This window comes from Dasypus novemcinctus, chromosome 23, assembly GCF_030445035.2.
Source record: "Dasypus novemcinctus isolate mDasNov1 chromosome 23, mDasNov1.1.hap2, whole genome shotgun sequence".
Taxonomy (NCBI): domain Eukaryota; kingdom Metazoa; phylum Chordata; class Mammalia; order Cingulata; family Dasypodidae; genus Dasypus; species Dasypus novemcinctus.
In genome coordinates, this window is record NC_080695.1 from 71303030 (window position 1) to 71319047 (window position 16018).

Consider the following 16018-nt stretch of genomic DNA (forward strand, 5'->3'; position numbering starts at 1 on the left):
GGGAAGCAGAGCCCCCGCGCCACGTCGGCCTGACTCAGGCCACGCGAGTCCATCTCAAGGCCGCGGCCCGCCCCGCAGGTCCGGGCCTGGCCGCCAGGTGGCCCTGGTCCCCGCACGGGCACCACAGACAGCAGGCGCGAGCCGCGGTGCCGCAACCATGCCCGCCTGGCCGCCTCCGCTCGCACTGCCGGTCCTGGTGCTGTGACCCACGCCTGTCCCCGCCCGCGCCTGCGCCCAGGAAGACCCCAGCACACCCACCACGAGGCGGACTAGCTGCCCGGTACCATCCCTGCCCCTGCCGGGACGCCCCGGGGCATCGCCGCCTCCCTCCTACCCACTCTCCACCTCTGTGAATGCCACGCCCCCAGCCACCCGCCGGGGACACCCCGAGGAGGACGTGGGCAGCCACGTGGATGCCACCCCTCCCCAGTCTACACCCACACCATGCACAAGTCTGTCCCTTCACTTCCGTTGTCTCCAGCCCCACTGCCACCCAAGGCCACTGAAAACGGCACCGCACCCATTTAAAACCCGCCAGACCCACAGCGGCTGGGCCAGGCCCAACGCCAGTCTCCATTCCCCTCCCCAGGGCCCCCTAACCACCCCCGCCCCAGCCAGGTCGCCTGCCTCGGGCTTGGCCCTGGTGGCGAGCTCCCTCTGCAGGCCTTCACCGACCCCCCAACAGCTGCTCCTGGCCCAGGGGCAGGGAGGCCGGGCTGGGTGGGGCCCTTGGAGGTGCCCCGCTGGGTTCCAATCCCGGCCCCGGAGGTGCCCGGCTCTCTGGAACATGGGGTGACACACGCCGCCTCTGGCTTCATGGCGGAGGTCGGAGAAGTCAGCGCAGGCCCTGGCCGTGGTGAGCCTGGGGGCAGTCCCTGCACCGCCGTCCCTGCAGCCAGCACGCAGGTGGCCTGGGTGCTGGCTGCCACTGCACCCAAGGTGAATCCGGGGCTTGTCTGAGCTGGGCCCCTCCCCAGCCCTGCCTCAGAGGTGCACCTCCCGGGGGCCCGCACTCAACCCCTGGAGGGTGCACGATCTGTCCTCACCGCAGAGCCCCAGACGCTGCCTTTGGGGGGCTCTGCTGCAGAGACAGGGATGCCGCACCATGCACCACCTGTTCCGATACACTGTCTGCAACCCACTGCGCTGGGGACAGCCCCTGCCCCGGCACCAAGCTGCGGAGAAAGTCCAGCCCCCACCCCTGACCTGTGCCAGGCCCCCCCACCCCCCGCCCAGACCCTACCCTGTGTCCTGGCTGAGCGCAGAGCCAGTGGGGCCTCCGGGGCCCTGCCACCTCCCAGCTGTCCAGGGAGCCCCCCTGCGACCTGGGCTTGTGGCACAGGGGGCATGAGCCCACAGCTGAGGGCCCTACACGGGCCCAGGGGGCGGGGCTGCTGAGAAGACCCCGAGGGAACCCTGACCCTCTCCGAGAGGCGCACAGGGCCTGGGGCCAAGAGGATCCCCTCCTGAGAGTTGTGCGGGGTGGGCGACCGCACCCCCGGCCCGGAATGGGGGCGGCAGCCCCCACCCTGCCCACCTGACTGGGCTCTGAGCAAGCACACCGAGTACGGACGGGCCCTGAGTCCCCGCCCCTACAGCACCCAGACAGGTCTCCCGCCGGAAGGTGTCCTCTCCAGCCCCTCATGGCCCCACTGGGTCTCCAGGCCTCTGCCCTCGGGCCAGCGAGGCCCCGCCTCTGCTGACTTCCCCCACGCAGGCCCCCTCGCTTCCTCCCGCAGGGACGCCGGCTGCAGACCCAGCAGAGGGGTCCTGTCTGCTCCCCTGGCCCGACAGGCGGGAACACGACGCGCACCCCAAAACCCAACGCCCCCGGGAGGCCCAGGGCACGGGCTCCGGCCCGAACACAAGCAAAACTCGAGACAAAGCGTCGTCCACGGGCGCGTGTTTATGCGGGACCCGGGGTGGCGGCTGGGGCAGTGGGCTGTGGCAGGCCTGCTCCTGGCTCCCTGGAGACCAGCTCCCTGGCGGCCTGCCCGGCCCAGCGGCGGCGTCCTCTGCAGCATGGTCCCCGGTCACTGCCCGGCTGCTTCCGCCTGCCATACCAGCTCGCCGGCGATGTACGTGGCGCGGACACGGAGGGCGTCGTCCAGCATCACGAAGTCTGTGGGGGAGCCGGCCGGGAGAAGGGGGCAGGGCGGGGCCGAGCGGGGAGAGCAGGGCCCCCAACCCAGGGACAGATGGACAGACGGGCCCTGGAACCAAGAGCTCTAGCTCCGAGCAGTCAGGCCCATGGGGCTGGCCGGGGGCAGGGACCTGAGGCCATGCCCCCTGCCTGCCCCAGCCCGGGGTGGGGTGCAGGCTGCAGGAGCCACCCGGCCGCTCACCTGCATCAGCACCGAAGTCCAGGGTCCCCTTGAGCTTCTCCAGGCCCAGCAGCTGGGCGGGGTGCAGGGACGCGGCCTCCAGGGCCGACTCCACGCTGCAGCCTGCCCGGGCACGCACGCCGTGAGACCCCGGCCCAGCTGCCTCTGAGGGCAGCCTGCCCCGCACACACCCGCCCGGGGTGCCTGAGGCCAGGGCTCAGGACCGCGGGGCGGGGACGGGGTAGGGACAGGCTCCCAGGCTGCCACCCTCGCCCCCCGGCACTCCCAGCACAGCAAAGACCCCTGTCCCCTGCCCCGCAGCACAAGCCCCCACCCCCGCCCCCGCCCAGTGTAGGGAACCGGGTTCCCTGGCCTGCGGGGTGACGCCCCAGTCCCGGGCCTTCCCCCAGGCGTGCCTGACGCCCCCGTGGGGGACCCCTGCACGGCCTGAGCCCTGCGGCCCGCAGCACCGCTCTGCTGCCTCCTCCCAGGCTCTGTGCCTGGCCACGCCTGGCTGCCCCCAGTACCAGGCCACGCGCCCCCGCTGGGCAGGGGGCCCTTCTCCGGGCGCCTTCTGTACCTGCATCCGCATCACCCGGACTTGAGGCCTGCCCGCCGCGCCCTCCCCAGCCGTGGGGCCCCCCAGGGGACACGGCCCAGAGCCGGCCGCCGTGCGCCCCCACCCTGCCCTGGGCATGGTCCCCCACCGCTGGCCCAGCTCACTGACCTGTCGCCTGCAGGAAGTGGCGGACGCACACGTCCATCGGGGTGATGCTGCCGCAGAGCGTCGTGGTGCCTGAGCGCGGAGGGGGCCAGCTCAGGCTGGGGGGGACTGCGTACCGCAGGAGGCACACCTCCCGCCGCGGCAGGGCCGGGGGGCCGTCAGCGGGGGGTGGTCTAGGGACGGGGGCTCACCTGCCACGTAAGCCGTCAGCCCGTCCACCTCGACCTCCTGCTGCCCCAGCGTGTGCCGGCCGTTGCCCAGGCCCAGGGCAGGCGTGGCGTCGGTGACCAGCACCAGCCCTGTGGGGGAGGGCTGTGAGGACCTGCCCCCGGCGCGCCCCCCGTCCCCCGCCCAGTGGCTCACCCCGGGGGTGGGCGCGGTGGGCGATGCGCAGGGCTGCGGGGTTGGTGTGGATGCCGTCAGCGATCATCCCGTAGAAGATGTGGCGGCCGGGGGGCAGCTGGTCACTGGTCAGGAGCCCCACGATGCCCGGGTCCCGGTGGTGGAACTGGGCGGGGCGGGGCCGCGGTGAGTGGCGGCAGGACCCCCGGGGCCCCCTCCCGCCGCCGGGGGGCCGGGGCCCGACTCACAGGCAGCATGGCGTTGAAGAGGTGGGTGATGAAGCCGGCCCCGCTCTGCACCGCCGCCTCGGCCACGCGCAGGTCAGCCACCGAGTGTCCTGCGGGCCACGGCAATGGGGACGCGGGCCCTGCCAGCGCCCGGCCCCGCCCGGCCCCGGGCTGGCCCCTCACCTAGGGACACGCAGATGCCGCGGGCCGTCAGCTCGCGGATGACCTCGCGGCTGCCGCCCAGCTCGGGGGCCAGCGTCACGATGCGCACATTGTCCAGGGGTCCGTAGGCAGCCAGCACGTCGCGGAAGGCGTTGGTCCCGAAGGAGCGGAGGTGGGCCTCGGGGTGCGCGCCACGCTTCTCCCGGCTGATGAACGGGCCCTCCAGGTGCACCCCTGGGCGAGGGCGGCAGGAGGTGCTCCAGCAGGCACCCCTCCCGCGCCCTCTGCCTCGCTCCCTCCCCGGGCCCCCCCACCCAGCAGCCTCGCGGGGCAGGGAGGGGGTCAGCCACTCACCGAGGACCCCTGCCCCGTGGGGACCACCACTCTTCACGGGGATCTGAGGAAGGACCTGGGGGGAACCAGCTGTTAAGGCCCTGCCCCCGCGGCCCAGCCTCCAAAGGTCGGATTTCAGGGCCCGGCCCAGCCCCGGGAGTCAGAGGGTGGGCACGTGGCCCCGGCAGAGCGTGGCCCTCGCTAGGCCTCGGCGGGGGGCGCCTGCAGGCCCCGAGTCCCCGTGCCCAGCCTCTGCTCGGCAGGGGGAGGAAGCAAGGCCTGAGGAAGAGGAGGCAGGGCAGGGGCTCGGGGCAACACGCAGGGACAGTGGCCGCCTGAGGCGGGGGCTTGGGCAGATCTCCTGGCCTATTGTGCCCCGAGCCTGGACACAATCGGGGAGGTGCCCAGTGTCGTGGGAGGAGCGACACCTCTGTGTCACGGAGAAGACAGGCAGGCCCGACACCCCCCTGCAGCCCAGGGAGGCCTCTGGGGGCAGGGGGGCGCAGGCCCAGAAAGAGGACGAAAGACTCACTGGGGCAAGATGGTCGGCCCCAGGTAAACGCAAAGGGACGGTTCCCAGGCCTATACCCAGCGAGACCAGAGACCGGGGCAGAGGAGGATGCTGGGAACTGGACAAGTGGGCACAGGGCCCGTTGGGAAAACGGCTCAGTGGAAAGAGCAGGCCTCCCAGCCCCCAGTGCCTCGAGTGGGGGACAGAAGACAACGAGGAGCCCCGCGGGACAGCCGGGCAACGAGGGGAAGTGCTAACCGCACTGCGCCCCCATGCGGCTCTCACCAGGCCTGCCCCCTCTGTGCCAAACAGGAGAGTCTCCTGGTAATCTGACTAGCCCACAAGAAAGGACCCAGAGACCCTGACCTCAGAGTCTTCCCCAGAAGCCCCTCTCAGCCTGGGTGCCCCCAGCAGGCCAGAGCAGATGGCCGAGGTTCACCCAGCATCGGGGGACAGCCTCTAGGAGGAAGGACAGTGACCAACAGACGAAGTAGCTGGGGGTGCAGAGAGCCAGCTTCAGTGCCCTCGGGGTGGGGAGAGGTCTTGTGCCCATGAAACAAGAACAGGAAGTTATAAAAAAGGAACTCAAAAGAAAACAAACTCCTCAAAAGTAAAGGTACAAGTGCGCAAAGATGAAAAACCCAATAGAGAAACTGGAAGATAAACGCTGAGAAAACGTCCAGAAAGTAAAGTCAAAAGAGAAAGAAAACAGGGACCAAAAATTAACAACAGTCCAGAAAGCCCAGCGGCAACCGGCAGAACTTCAAGAAAGAGACGACAGCAAAACTTAGAAAGGAAGGAATTACTCAAGAAAAGGAAACAAACAGAAACCTGAGTTTCCAGATGAACAGGGCCCCCACCCCCCAGCATGTCCTCCTGAGATTTCAGAACCAGGGGCAAAGAAAAGATCCCACAATTTTTCAGAGAGAAGACACAGGCCACATACAAAGGACTGGAGTCAGATGGCATCTGACTTCTCAACAGCAACCCTGGAGATTAAGACAACACAGAAATGCCTTTAAGCCTCTGGAGGCAAACAGTGTCCAGCCTGGAACGTCACCCAGCCAAGGCAGCAGCCAAGATGAAGACCTGCGAGGTTTTGACAAGTCTATCTCTCATGACCCCTTTCTCTGGAAGCTGCTGGAAGATGTGCTTCACCAAAGTGAAGGTGCAAACCAGGAAAGAGGAAGACACAGGCCATGGGACCCAGGAGACCAGCAAGGGCTCCCCCCAGTGAGGGGAAGCAGTTCCCAGAGCAGCTCGGCCCACAGCACAGGCAGCAGGTCCTGTGGACAACAGATCCCAAAGGCTTCTCCGGAAAGAGACTGATGGAACCCTTGCCGTGACTCCGTGTCCCGCGGGGAGAGCGGGGAGAGCGGGACGATCGGCAGGAGGCCTGGGGGTGGGTGAGCAAACACAGAATGTCAACTCCCAGGAACACAGCCCAGGAGGTAGGAAGTGCCGTGGCGGGTCCCCACCCAGTCCTAAAGACTCATCCCCGGGCCGACCGGCCCCCAGCACAGGTCGAGGGCTCGAGGGGCTGAGGGAGGGCTGGTCCTTATCGCTCCTGGGCAGCAAGGAGAAGGTGCCCTAAGTGGAAAAATCAAGTAGGAATCCAAACATCCTCTTTAGAAATGGAGAGGCAAACCCCCAAAGAACCAGCCAAGTACTCAAGAGTGGTAACCCCCGGGATGGGAAGCGGGCGGCAACCCCGGGCTGCTGCTGTTCCTACCAGGCGACGTGGCCGGAGAGCCTCACTGAGGACGGAGAAAACCAAGACCGAGGAATGAACAAAGATGGGGAGGGAGGAGAGTAGCGAGAGACCAAAGCAGGTTTATGGTTATTTAGTTATTGTTAACAGAGTAACTTGTAATGGAGACAGGAAGTCATTTAAAAAAATAATTGAGAGCAGAGGTGGCCCAGGCAGTTGGGCACCCGTCTCCCACATGGGAGGTCCCAGGTTCCTGGTGCTTCCTAAAGCAGACAGACAACGAGCAAAACAATGAGAAAAACAATGATAAAAATACAAACACACGATGAGCAAGACAGTGAACAGAAACAAGCAAGGAGCAGATGTGGCTCAAGCAGTTGGGCGCCCGCCAACCACATGGGAGGTCCCGGGTCTGGTACCCAGTGCCTCCTAAAGAAATAATTAGCAACAAGTAAAAACTATGAGCAGATAAGGGAGCCACCTGGGAGCGGGGTGGGGTGGGGTGTGATAACTGAAAAGAAAGTAATGGCTGAGTATTTCCAGAATTGAGTTTTTATCTTTTGTTTTCTTGATTTATTTTCTCAAACTGTGATAACACACATGCCATAAAACTTGCCATCTTGACTGTTTTTAGGTACACAATTCAGTGACACTAAGGACACACTATTGTGGTATCATCACCACTGTCCAATAACAAAATCTTTTGCTTACCCCAAATAATCTCTATACCCACGTGAAGCAAAAGTGCCCAGAACCCTTCCCCTCAAGCCCCTGGAAACTTCTAGGCAACTTCCCAGCATTGAGTATTCCAAGAGAAAACAGAATGAACAATAGCTCAGAAGTGGAAGGAATGAGCCAGGAGCGAGGCAGGGAAGCGGCAGGTCACAGTGGAGAGAGTGGGTGGGGCCTGGCGCCACCCTGGGGAGACATTAAGATCCAATCTGCCTTCCAGGAGAGCAAGGAGCAAGGTTAGAGTCCGAGACTACAGAAAAGGAGCAAGTGGTCCTCATGGGCCAGAACGCCATGACAAGAAAGCTGGCTAACGTCTGGCGAGCTGGCAAGCCAAGTGCCAAGTGCATGCAGTGTGGGTGGGCCCTGGAGGAAGGTGGGGTGGCAGGCGAGAAAGGGATATCTAGGTGTAGCAGGTTTGACATTGTTTATGAATTCCAAATAAAGATATTGGATTATGTTTGTAAACTGGTCTGAGGTTTCCCTTTTACTTGATTCAATTGCAATTAGGGCTTTGATTGGGCCACATCATCAATGGTGTTGAGTCCCCACCCCTTGGTGGGTGGGAACTAACATAAATGACACCGTAAAGGACAGAGATGGGAGTTTTGATGCTGGAGTTTGGAGCTGGAGCCCGGCAAGTAAGCACACAGGAGAACAACACAGAGGAATAGAGATGACTCCACAGACACAGCAGAGGCCCCGGGAAGAGACGAGCTGTTCACCTGGGAGTCTACAGCTACCTTGTAGAGAGATGCAAGCCTGAGTCTGGAGAGATTCGAGCCCCGGGAGACATACAAAGCCTCGAGAGCCTGATGGCCTACAGCTGACATTGGAAGAAGCCGAACCACAGAGCCTGAGGAGGAGGCAGGCTGACCGTGCAGCCATCCTGCTCCAACACATGGCAAGACTTCAGTGAGGGAAGTAACTCATATTTTATGGCCTGGTAACTGGAAGCTTCTAGTCCAGATAAACACCGTTCATAAAAACCAACAGGTTTCTGGTATTTGCCTCAGTGCCCCATTGCTAACCAGTACGCTAGGCAAGCAGTTCCCTAGTTTCTAAGCCAGTATAAACTCCTATCCAGGGAAGCAGAAGAGGCTCAACTGATAAAAGTGTCCGCCTACCATATGAAGAGTCCAGGGTTCGATTCCCCAGGGCCTCCTGACCCGTGTGGTGAGCTGGCCCAAGTGCGGTGCTGCTGTGCACAAGGAGTGCTGTGCCACGTAGGGGTGCCCCACGCACAAGGTGGCGCCGCACACAGAAAGCTGACACAGCAAGATGACACAATTAAAAAAAGGGAGGCAGTTTCCCAGTGCCACCGGATAACGCAAGCGGATGCAGAACACACAGTGAACGGACACAGAGAGCAGACAACCGGGGGAAGGGGAGAGAAATAAATAAAAAATAAGTCTAAAAAACAACAACCACAACAACTTCTATTCAAAGTCTTCCGTGGCCTCAACCATCCCTCAGTCTGCGCTCTGCCTCCCAGCTCCTGCATCCCACAAGCACTTGTCAAGGGTTTTGGACTGTGATAGGTGTCCAGAAGAAAACTTAAGATGCATTTTACCCATAGGAAACTCCTGCCGAGGGAGACCCAACAGGTGCCAGGAGATGGGCGGCCCGGCCTTGCAGAGGCAGCCAGGGCGCCAGGCGGCCCAAGGCCAAGGCGGTCCAGGCGGGGGCTTGGGGCACGAGAGGGAATGTGCCGGGCACAGGCAGGAACGGGAATGCTGAGGAGTGGCACCCATCGACCCTGAAGGTCCTCGGGCAGGGCTGGGAGGGCAGGCCTGGGGCCTCCCTTAGGAGGCTCCAATGGGGAGGGTGGTGACGGACGGACTGGCAAGGGAGGAAACAAAAGGGAGATGAAGGGAAGCATATTTCGATTCCAGGCACGGGGACCCACGGGCCGATGACCAGCGGAGAAAACGCATGGCGAGGGGTCGGTTTGCAGCAGGAAGATGAGTTTGGTTTTTGACTTGTCAGCTCCGTGGTGGGAGAGCCGAGGGCGTTTCCAGAAAGACATTCACAGCTAACATTCACAAAGCACCTAATGCATGCCGAGCACAGGGCTGCCTGCCTGCCAACCCTAGGAGAGGGCTGCTGTGGCTCTCCGAGAGGCATCAGGACTTGTCCTGCACCTCCCAGGCCCTCAAGGAAGCCAGAAGCCCAGACCCAGAACCCACAGCACCCCCCACCTCCTCCCACCCAGGAGGCCCTGTGGGTGGTCAATGCAGACCAGGGACTTGGAGGAACACAATACTGATCCTGGGGCAAAAGGACATGTCATGGAGGGTGCCACCACAACAGGTGACAGAACTGGAGCACAAGCAGCAGCTTAAAGTACCGTGACAGTGTTAACTCCCACAGGAGCTATTACGGCCACCTGAGAAAGGGTGGCGTTTTCAGGAAGTGCAGGGCTAACTGCTGAGGAGTAGAGGCTGGACGGGAACTAACCATCTCAGATGGCTCAGGGTGGGGCAGCACAGTGAGAACCTGCAGACAGTAACTTTAAAAGAACTGAACCCCAGGACTTCTAGATGGGGGGGGGGCGGGTAGGCAGCGAGGGCACCAGGACGCCTGCGGGGAGACAATGGAGCTACCCTGGAAGGTGTTGCCAGCTGAGTCATGTACCAGGGGCACGCTGGGGAAGAGAAACCTGAGGGGCTGCTCTTGAATGTGGCAACAAGGTCCCCGGGGACCTTGGTCAAAGAGCTGGCCAGGTGGGGAGGGTGTGTGGCAGGTAAAGGTGCTGAGGCAGCAATGCGAGGGGTGGGCAGAGGGCCAGGGCGCCACCCCTGCCAGGCCAGGAGCTGGATGCAGGGTGCGGCAGGTCCAAGGGCCATGCTGGGGTGGGGGGCGTGGGGCGGGATCCCTGGCTGGGTCCCAGCTCACCTTGTGATAGACCTCGGGTGGGGACGTGACCAGCGTGGGGCAGAAGGAGGTGACTCCATGCGACAGGATCTTCCGGGCCACCAGCGCCACCCCCGCACCCACATTCTCGGCGGCCTGAGAGAAGTCGACGCCAAATCCGCCTGCGGCCACAGAAAAGGGCTCACGCGAGGCTGCCGGGCCCTCCCCGGCTCCCGGGCCCCCGCGCCCCCCGCGCCGCACCGTTGATCTGCACGTCGATGAAGCCGGGCGCCAGGATGCAGCCCCCGCAGTCCCGTAGCTCGTCGGCCACGCGCCGTTCCTCAAAGAACAGCTTCTCCGGGTCCAGAATGCGGCCCCCGCGGACCCACAGGTCCTCCCTGCGCACAAGCGGCCGGGGTCGGGGGGCCGCCCCGCGCCGCCCGCGGCCCCCGCGCCCCCCGGGACCCCGCGCACCTGAGCAGCCTCGGGCCGCGCAGCAGGCGGCAGTTGGTGAAGCGCAGCACCGGGGCCGCCGCGTCCCGTCCCCCGCGCATCCTGAGCCGCTTGCCCGCGGGGCGGAGCCACGGGGCGCTCAGCTGACTGCGCCGCACGTGACCGCCGCGCACGTGACCAGCTGCCCGACGGCCCACGTGACGGCCAGCGGGCGTGCACCGCCCCCTCCCGCCAGCCGGGGCCCCACACGACCCGCGAGACACCAGGCTCCAGTCACATCCGAGGACTTTATTGGACACAGCTCTTGCGCCAGGCCCCGGGGTCCCCGCACGCCGCCCCCCAGGCCCCGGGCGTCCGCTCCAGGGGAGTCTCGGCACACAACCCACGAGGCGGCGCTCTAGCTAGGGCTACTACAGGGAGGGGGACACGAGGGCACTGCACAGACGCATGGAAGGGTCGAATCTTTTATAAATAAACATCCAGTGAAGAGAAAATGACAGCTCTAATTCATCCGTATGCACGGGGCACTCGAGGGTGGCAGGTGGCGGGTGGCGCCGGCGTCCTGCCGGGCCAGGGCCCAGGGGACGTGGCGGCCAGATGTCCACACATGGGGCGGGCCGGGGGCAAGGCTGGGAGCGACAGACCACGGGCACTAAGACACTGCGCATGTACAAGACCAGCTACTAGGGGCGGCCCCGGGCGTGCGAGTCGGGCTGTTCTGGAATGAAAGGGGTCTTTACATCGGATCTGGGGAACCGGCCGCAGTGCTACTTGGTGGAGAGGATGAGGGCGACGATGAGGCCGTAGAGGCCCAGCACCTCAGCGAAGATGAGGATCAAGATCATGCCCACGAAGAGCCGGGGCTGCTGGGCAGTGCCCCGCACGCCAGCATCCCCCACGATGCCAATGGCAAAGCCAGCCGCCAGGCCGCTCAGGCCCACGCTCAGGCCAGCACCCAATTGCAGGAAACTCCTAGGAGAGAAGAGCCATGGGTGTTAGTGCCTGCCCACGGGCCCTGGGGCACCCTCCCCTGGGTGGGGGGCACCCAGCTCTCACCTGAAGAGAGAGATGTCATCCGTCAGGGAGTTGGCGATGAGGACGGCCACCACCAGGCCATAGATGGCGATGATGCCAGCCATGACCACAGGGATGATGGACTTCATGATCAGCTCGGGCCGCATGACAGACATGGCCGCGATGCCTGTGCCGCTCTTGGCCGTGCCATAGGCAGCGCCTAGAGCTGCAGGAGGGAGGGGAGGTGAGCCCAGGGCGCTGGGAGCTGTACGAGGCAACTGACTGGGGGCAGAGTCCCCCAAGATGGTGGGTGCCCATGCCCCAGCTGCCCAGCTAGCTGCTGCCCTCCTCTAGCTGAGAGCCCACCCCTAAGGCAGCCTGACACGCCCTCCAGCAGAGGCCCCCTGGCTCTCTGGGCCTCTTCTGCCATGAACCCCCTTCATCAGCCCCACAGCCCACTGCAGTGACCCTGTGCTCTCAAGGGCCCTCAGCTGCAGCTCAAGACCTGAAGGTGGAGCCAGGACCGGCGGCCCAGGCACCGTGGGAGCAGGCAGCTGGGCCCCAGGTCAAGGGCGCAGGGCACCTTCCATCCCAGCAGGAGCCCAGGAACCCCAATCAGCGAAGGCCTGGAAGAGTGCAAGCCGAACATGTCCACAGCCTCGAGGCGGCAGGCCAGGGTCTGCCCAGGGACAACATGCCGGCAGAGCAGCTGCGGACTCCGCGGGGGGTGGCTCAGGGTCCGGAGGAGCCAGCCGGGCAGGTCCTGGGCCCCCAGGCCAGTCCTTCCCCTCCTGACCCTGAGCACCCCCTGGCAGGGCTGGCGTCCCATCGACTGGCTGTACCTCTGCCGTCAAGGCAGGGACCTAGCACCCAGCCTGGCTGCGAGGCTGCAGCACAGCACACCCCAGGGGCCTGGAGACTCCAGTGGCAGCGAAGGCAGGCAGGCCTCTGAGGCCCACCCAGCTCCCCCAGGAAATGCTGCCTCCCCCATGTATTCCTGGGAGCCGAGGTGACGCTGGCACAGAGCAGTGCAGAGCCCTAAGTGTCCTTGGGGTCAGTACAGGTGCTGACCTGGGCCCTAGTCATTAGGGGCACAGAGAGGTGGGACAGAGGGCCTGCTCCACAGGACAGCTGGGTCAGGAGTGGAAGGGGCCACCGTTCCTGCACACACTTTATTCATCCATTTGGGCCAAGAAAGACACCTGCCCTGTGGCCAGGGCCTAGCAGGGGTGAGGTCAGACAGGCTCTGCCTGCACTGACTCCAAGTCCAGCCGGGCAGGTAGACGCATGACCTCCACACGCAGCAGCTCGCTCCAGGAGATGGCAGAGGGGGGAGGGCTTCGGGGGGAGCCTGAGCAAAGCTGTGACGGTCAGGCTGGGTGGGGAGCAACTGCAGGAGGCAGCGTCAGGCCGAGGGCTCCGCACGCCCCCCCACAGCACCCCAGCCCCTGGGCACCTCCCGCCTGGGGCTCAGGCCTGTCTTAAGGCTCCTAGAACTCTCCTGGCGGCTAACACCGTTTTGGGAGGCCCTGCTGCAGCCCAGCACAGTGTCAGGCTGCCTCAATGTGACTGTGACCAGTGCCACCACTTACAGCTGTGGGTGGGAGGCTGGCCCGTGACATCAGGGGGAACACAGTGACGTTGGTACCACCAGAGACAGGAAGCAAGCGAGGCCCTGCGCTCCAGAGGGCAGCAGGGAGATCATGTTGGTGAGGGAGGGGGCCAAGGAAGAAAAGGGGAACAAAGGGAAGGAGCAGGGACGACTGTCCAGAGCCCGAGCGACAGCAGCTGGCCCAGCCGGGCACAGGGGAACAGCGGGTTGCCAGGACAGCCTCGGACACCAGCTCCACAGGCCAATCCTGACGGGGTTCCGGAAGGAGGACCTTTCGGCATCGAGGGGAGGACTGAGTGGAGGCACGAAAAGCCGGGAGGCAGTTCCAGGAACACGAGACCAGAGCCGAAGTGCTGACTGGCAAGGAGGAAGTCACAGAAAATACGGAAAAGGAGCAACTGACAGCTTCAAAGGAAGAAGTGATGAACAAAGAATCAGCAGGACTTCTGTCATAAGCCAAGAAAAAAGGGAAGCTGGAGTGGGGGGCGGGGGGAGGGGGTCCCAAAGGCCGTGCCTGGCCTCTTCCGGGCGGGCCGGGAGGGCTAGGCCCCGAGCTCCACAGAGCCTGGGGTCAGCCTGGCGGCTCCGCCAAAACCCAAAGCACCCGTTCAAATGCCAAGAGGCAGACTCAGAAGATGAAGACAAGTCTTGGAGAAAGCGCCATGATTACAGGGACCAATGAGTCACAAGTCAACCCCCTGGCCAGGGGGAAGGCTGCTCCCGTAGGGCCACCGAGGTCCGTGTGGGCAGGGGAGCTGGCAGGCCCCAGAACTACGCAGGAGAGCACCGGGCCAGGGACCCCTCTTGGTTACTTGAAAAACTCTGCGGGCTTCTGGTTGCAGGAGAAGCGGAGTGTGGAAAAAGGGCACAGTGGACCAGCTCAGGTGCAAGCGATGATGGCAGGAATGACAGTGCCACGGCGGCAGGGACCCTATTTTGCTCACTGGTGCCTTCCCAGTGCCTGGAACACTGGTGGGGCTCAATCCAGGTTAGCTGACTGCAACCCACAGGTGGCCAGGGGGCAGGCAGAAGGAATGCCTGGCAGCACCCAGGAGCAGAGGCCAGGAGCGGGGAGCAGCCAGGGTGAAGAGGCTCCAAGAGCAGGCCGCCCGGAGGCTGGTGCCAGCGGAAGTGCAGACCCCAGGGGCCCCGTCCACTGTTTACTGTCAGCAGAGGCTGTGTTTGGAGTTCAAACCCTCCACATACCTCCACAGGGCGCCTCCCAGTTCACCAGGTAGGGCGGGGTCACAGCCAAAAGCCGGCCCTACCCCGGGAGGCTGAGACCAGGCCGGACCAGTCAGTGGGGGCTTAGGCCAGGCCAGGCCTCCCCGCCCCCCACTCCCCGGGCCGGGCCCAGTTCCCACATTCCAGGCCTGCCTTTCTCCCAGATAAATATGACACCCCAGGACTGTGAAGGCCTAGCTCAGCGTGAGGGAGACCCAACTGTCACCTCAGAAAAGGGAAAAGGATGCCATCAAAACCCTGGAAAGCCCCTCCCTCACGCCGAGGGCAGCCCCTCCCAACCCGAGGCCCGGCAACGAGAAGGTCATTCATTTATTCATTCATTCATTGGGGACCGAGTTGGAAGACTCTTTCTCCCTCCCCCAAAGACCCAGTCCTATAAATGGTGGCACCTGAGGTCCCTGCCGCGGCCACCCTCTCACCCACGCCCACAGCACAGACCCCCGGCCAATAGCCACATGGCGGAGGGCTGGGGCCGTACCTGCCTCCCAGACACCCATCCTTCGCCCTTGAGCGGTCTGACCCCCTCACCGCCGCCCGCACCCCACCCCGTCCCATTTCCAGACTCCCACCCTGGGTCCCTTCCCATCTCAGGATCAGGCCGTCCGCCCTGCTTTCCCAACCAGCCTGCACTTGGCAGGGTTATTGGGAAACCGCAGCAAGCCCCAACCGGAAACACCTGCCTATATGGTCAGACTCATCTGCCCTCAGTTGAGGCCCGGCCGCCGCCAAGGCAAGGGTCTCGGCGGGGACGCCGGTTCCCACCGGTCCGGGTGCGCTGGGGACTGCTCCGAGGGGCTCCCAGGCCCGATCCCCGCCCCCGCCCACGCGGTGAGGGAGCTTTTCCGAGGCGTGATGTCACCCCCGCCCGCAGGACTGGGGGGGGGGGGGCGGCGGGCGTGGAGCACGCGCAGGACCGCGCGCCCCCACCCCAGCCTCCCTCTCCTCTTTCGCGGGGCTAAGATGGCAGCGGAGGCGCCGCCCCACCCCCGCACCGGCTCGGCCCGGCCGGCGGCGCTGCGGGAGCCAGAGCCCCCCGAGAAGGCCAGAGCCCGCCGCCCTCGGGGCCCCGACCCCCACCCGTGGCCACGGGAAGCGCCGGGCACCCCCAACCGCTCGGGAGGGCGCCCGTGACGTCACCGCCCGGACCCCGCCGCGCTACGGGGACGAGCCCCGCACGAGCCCCGCGCGCGCCTCTGGCGCCCCGGGTCCCTGCAGGCGCGGCGCTCACCGCTGAAGACCATGGCGGCCGAGGCGCCCATGACGGCGAAAAAGGAGGCGTACTCGGGGCTGCCCCGGGACTCGGACATGGCGGCGGCGGGGCGGGGGCGCTGGGCGGCGGGGGCGCGGGCGGCGGGTAGGCGTGCGGCGGCGGCGGAGGCGACCCGGCCCTTCAGCCGCTGCGCTCTAAATACCAGCTCCGCAGAGCAAAATGGCGGCCGCCGCCGCGTCACATGACCCGCGCCCCGCCCCCGAGGGCCGCACCACCTCGCGCCGCGGGGACCCTCCGCTCCGCGCCGGCCGCACGCCCCGCCCTGCGCCCCGGCGCCTGGGGCCCGCGCGCCTGGGCCCCGCCGCCGCGGCCCGCCTCGGCCCCACGGACGCGGGACCCCGCGCCGCCACCTCGCGGCCCCCGCGGCGTTGGTCTCGTCCGGCGCCGGGGCCGAGGCGGGGCGGGGCGCGTTCATTAGCATAGGGGCGGGGCCCGGCCACGGCCCCGCCTCCCCTGCGGGCCGCGCGCCGCCGCCGCCCGGGGTTCGGTTCCGAGCTCAGCTTCT

At 65.1% G+C, this 16018-nt stretch overlaps 2 protein-coding genes across 3 annotated transcripts; both read right to left on the minus strand.

The window, feature by feature from the left end:
* Nucleotides 1-1888: 1888 nt before the first annotated feature.
* On the minus strand, nt 1889-10537 carry AMDHD2 (amidohydrolase domain containing 2). 2 transcript variants are annotated; one of them, XM_058286601.2, is made up of 12 exons: nt 10394-10537; nt 10181-10317; nt 9962-10101; nt 8191-8331; nt 4134-4188; nt 3801-4013; nt 3639-3727; nt 3412-3556; nt 3240-3347; nt 3052-3120; nt 2346-2447; nt 1889-2122 (listed from the first exon to the last, which is right to left on the minus strand). In XM_058286601.2, exons 1-12 carry the CDS (start codon nt 10471-10473, stop codon nt 2034-2036), a joined length of 1368 nt encoding a protein of 455 aa, XP_058142584.1. In that variant the 5' UTR covers nt 10474-10537; the 3' UTR covers nt 1889-2033. The 2 variants fall into 2 exon arrangements, with proteins under 2 accessions (XP_058142584.1, XP_004474908.1); XM_004474851.4 differs by lacking the exon at nt 8191-8331.
* A 108-nt stretch (nt 10538-10645) lies between these two features.
* On the minus strand, nt 10646-15659 carry ATP6V0C (ATPase H+ transporting V0 subunit c). Its single transcript, XM_004474880.5, has 3 exons — nt 15472-15659; nt 11429-11612; nt 10646-11344 (listed from the first exon to the last, which is right to left on the minus strand). Exons 1-3 carry the CDS (start codon nt 15548-15550, stop codon nt 11140-11142), a joined length of 468 nt encoding a protein of 155 aa, XP_004474937.4. The 5' UTR covers nt 15551-15659; the 3' UTR covers nt 10646-11139.
* Between the last annotated feature and the right edge of the window lie 359 nt (nt 15660-16018).

What these genes read in the sequence shown, in the direction of transcription:
- AMDHD2 (XM_058286601.2), bottom strand. Translation starts at nt 10,473, where the DNA reads ATGCGCGGGGGACGGGACGCGGCGGCCCCGGTGCTGCGCTTCACCAAC. An exon ending in CATCGACGTGCAGATCAACG is followed by an intron (nt 10,102 to 10,180) that starts GTGCGGCGCGGG and finishes CTGTGGCCGCAG; the next exon opens with GCGGATTTGGCGTCGACTTC. An exon ending in CCACGGGGCAGGGGTCCTCG is followed by an intron (nt 4,014 to 4,133) that starts GTGAGTGGCTGA and finishes GCCCTCGCCCAG; the next exon opens with GGGTGCACCTGGAGGGCCCG.
- ATP6V0C (XM_004474880.5), bottom strand. Translation starts at nt 15,550, where the DNA reads ATGTCCGAGTCCCGGGGCAGCCCCGAGTACGCCTCCTTTTTCGCCGTC. An exon ending in GGCCGCCATGGTCTTCAGCG is followed by an intron (nt 11,613 to 15,471) that starts GTGAGCGCCGCG and finishes TCCCTCCTGCAG; the next exon opens with CTCTAGGCGCTGCCTATGGC. An exon ending in GATGACATCTCTCTCTTCAG is followed by an intron (nt 11,345 to 11,428) that starts GTGAGAGCTGGG and finishes CTTCTCTCCTAG; the next exon opens with GAGTTTCCTGCAATTGGGTG.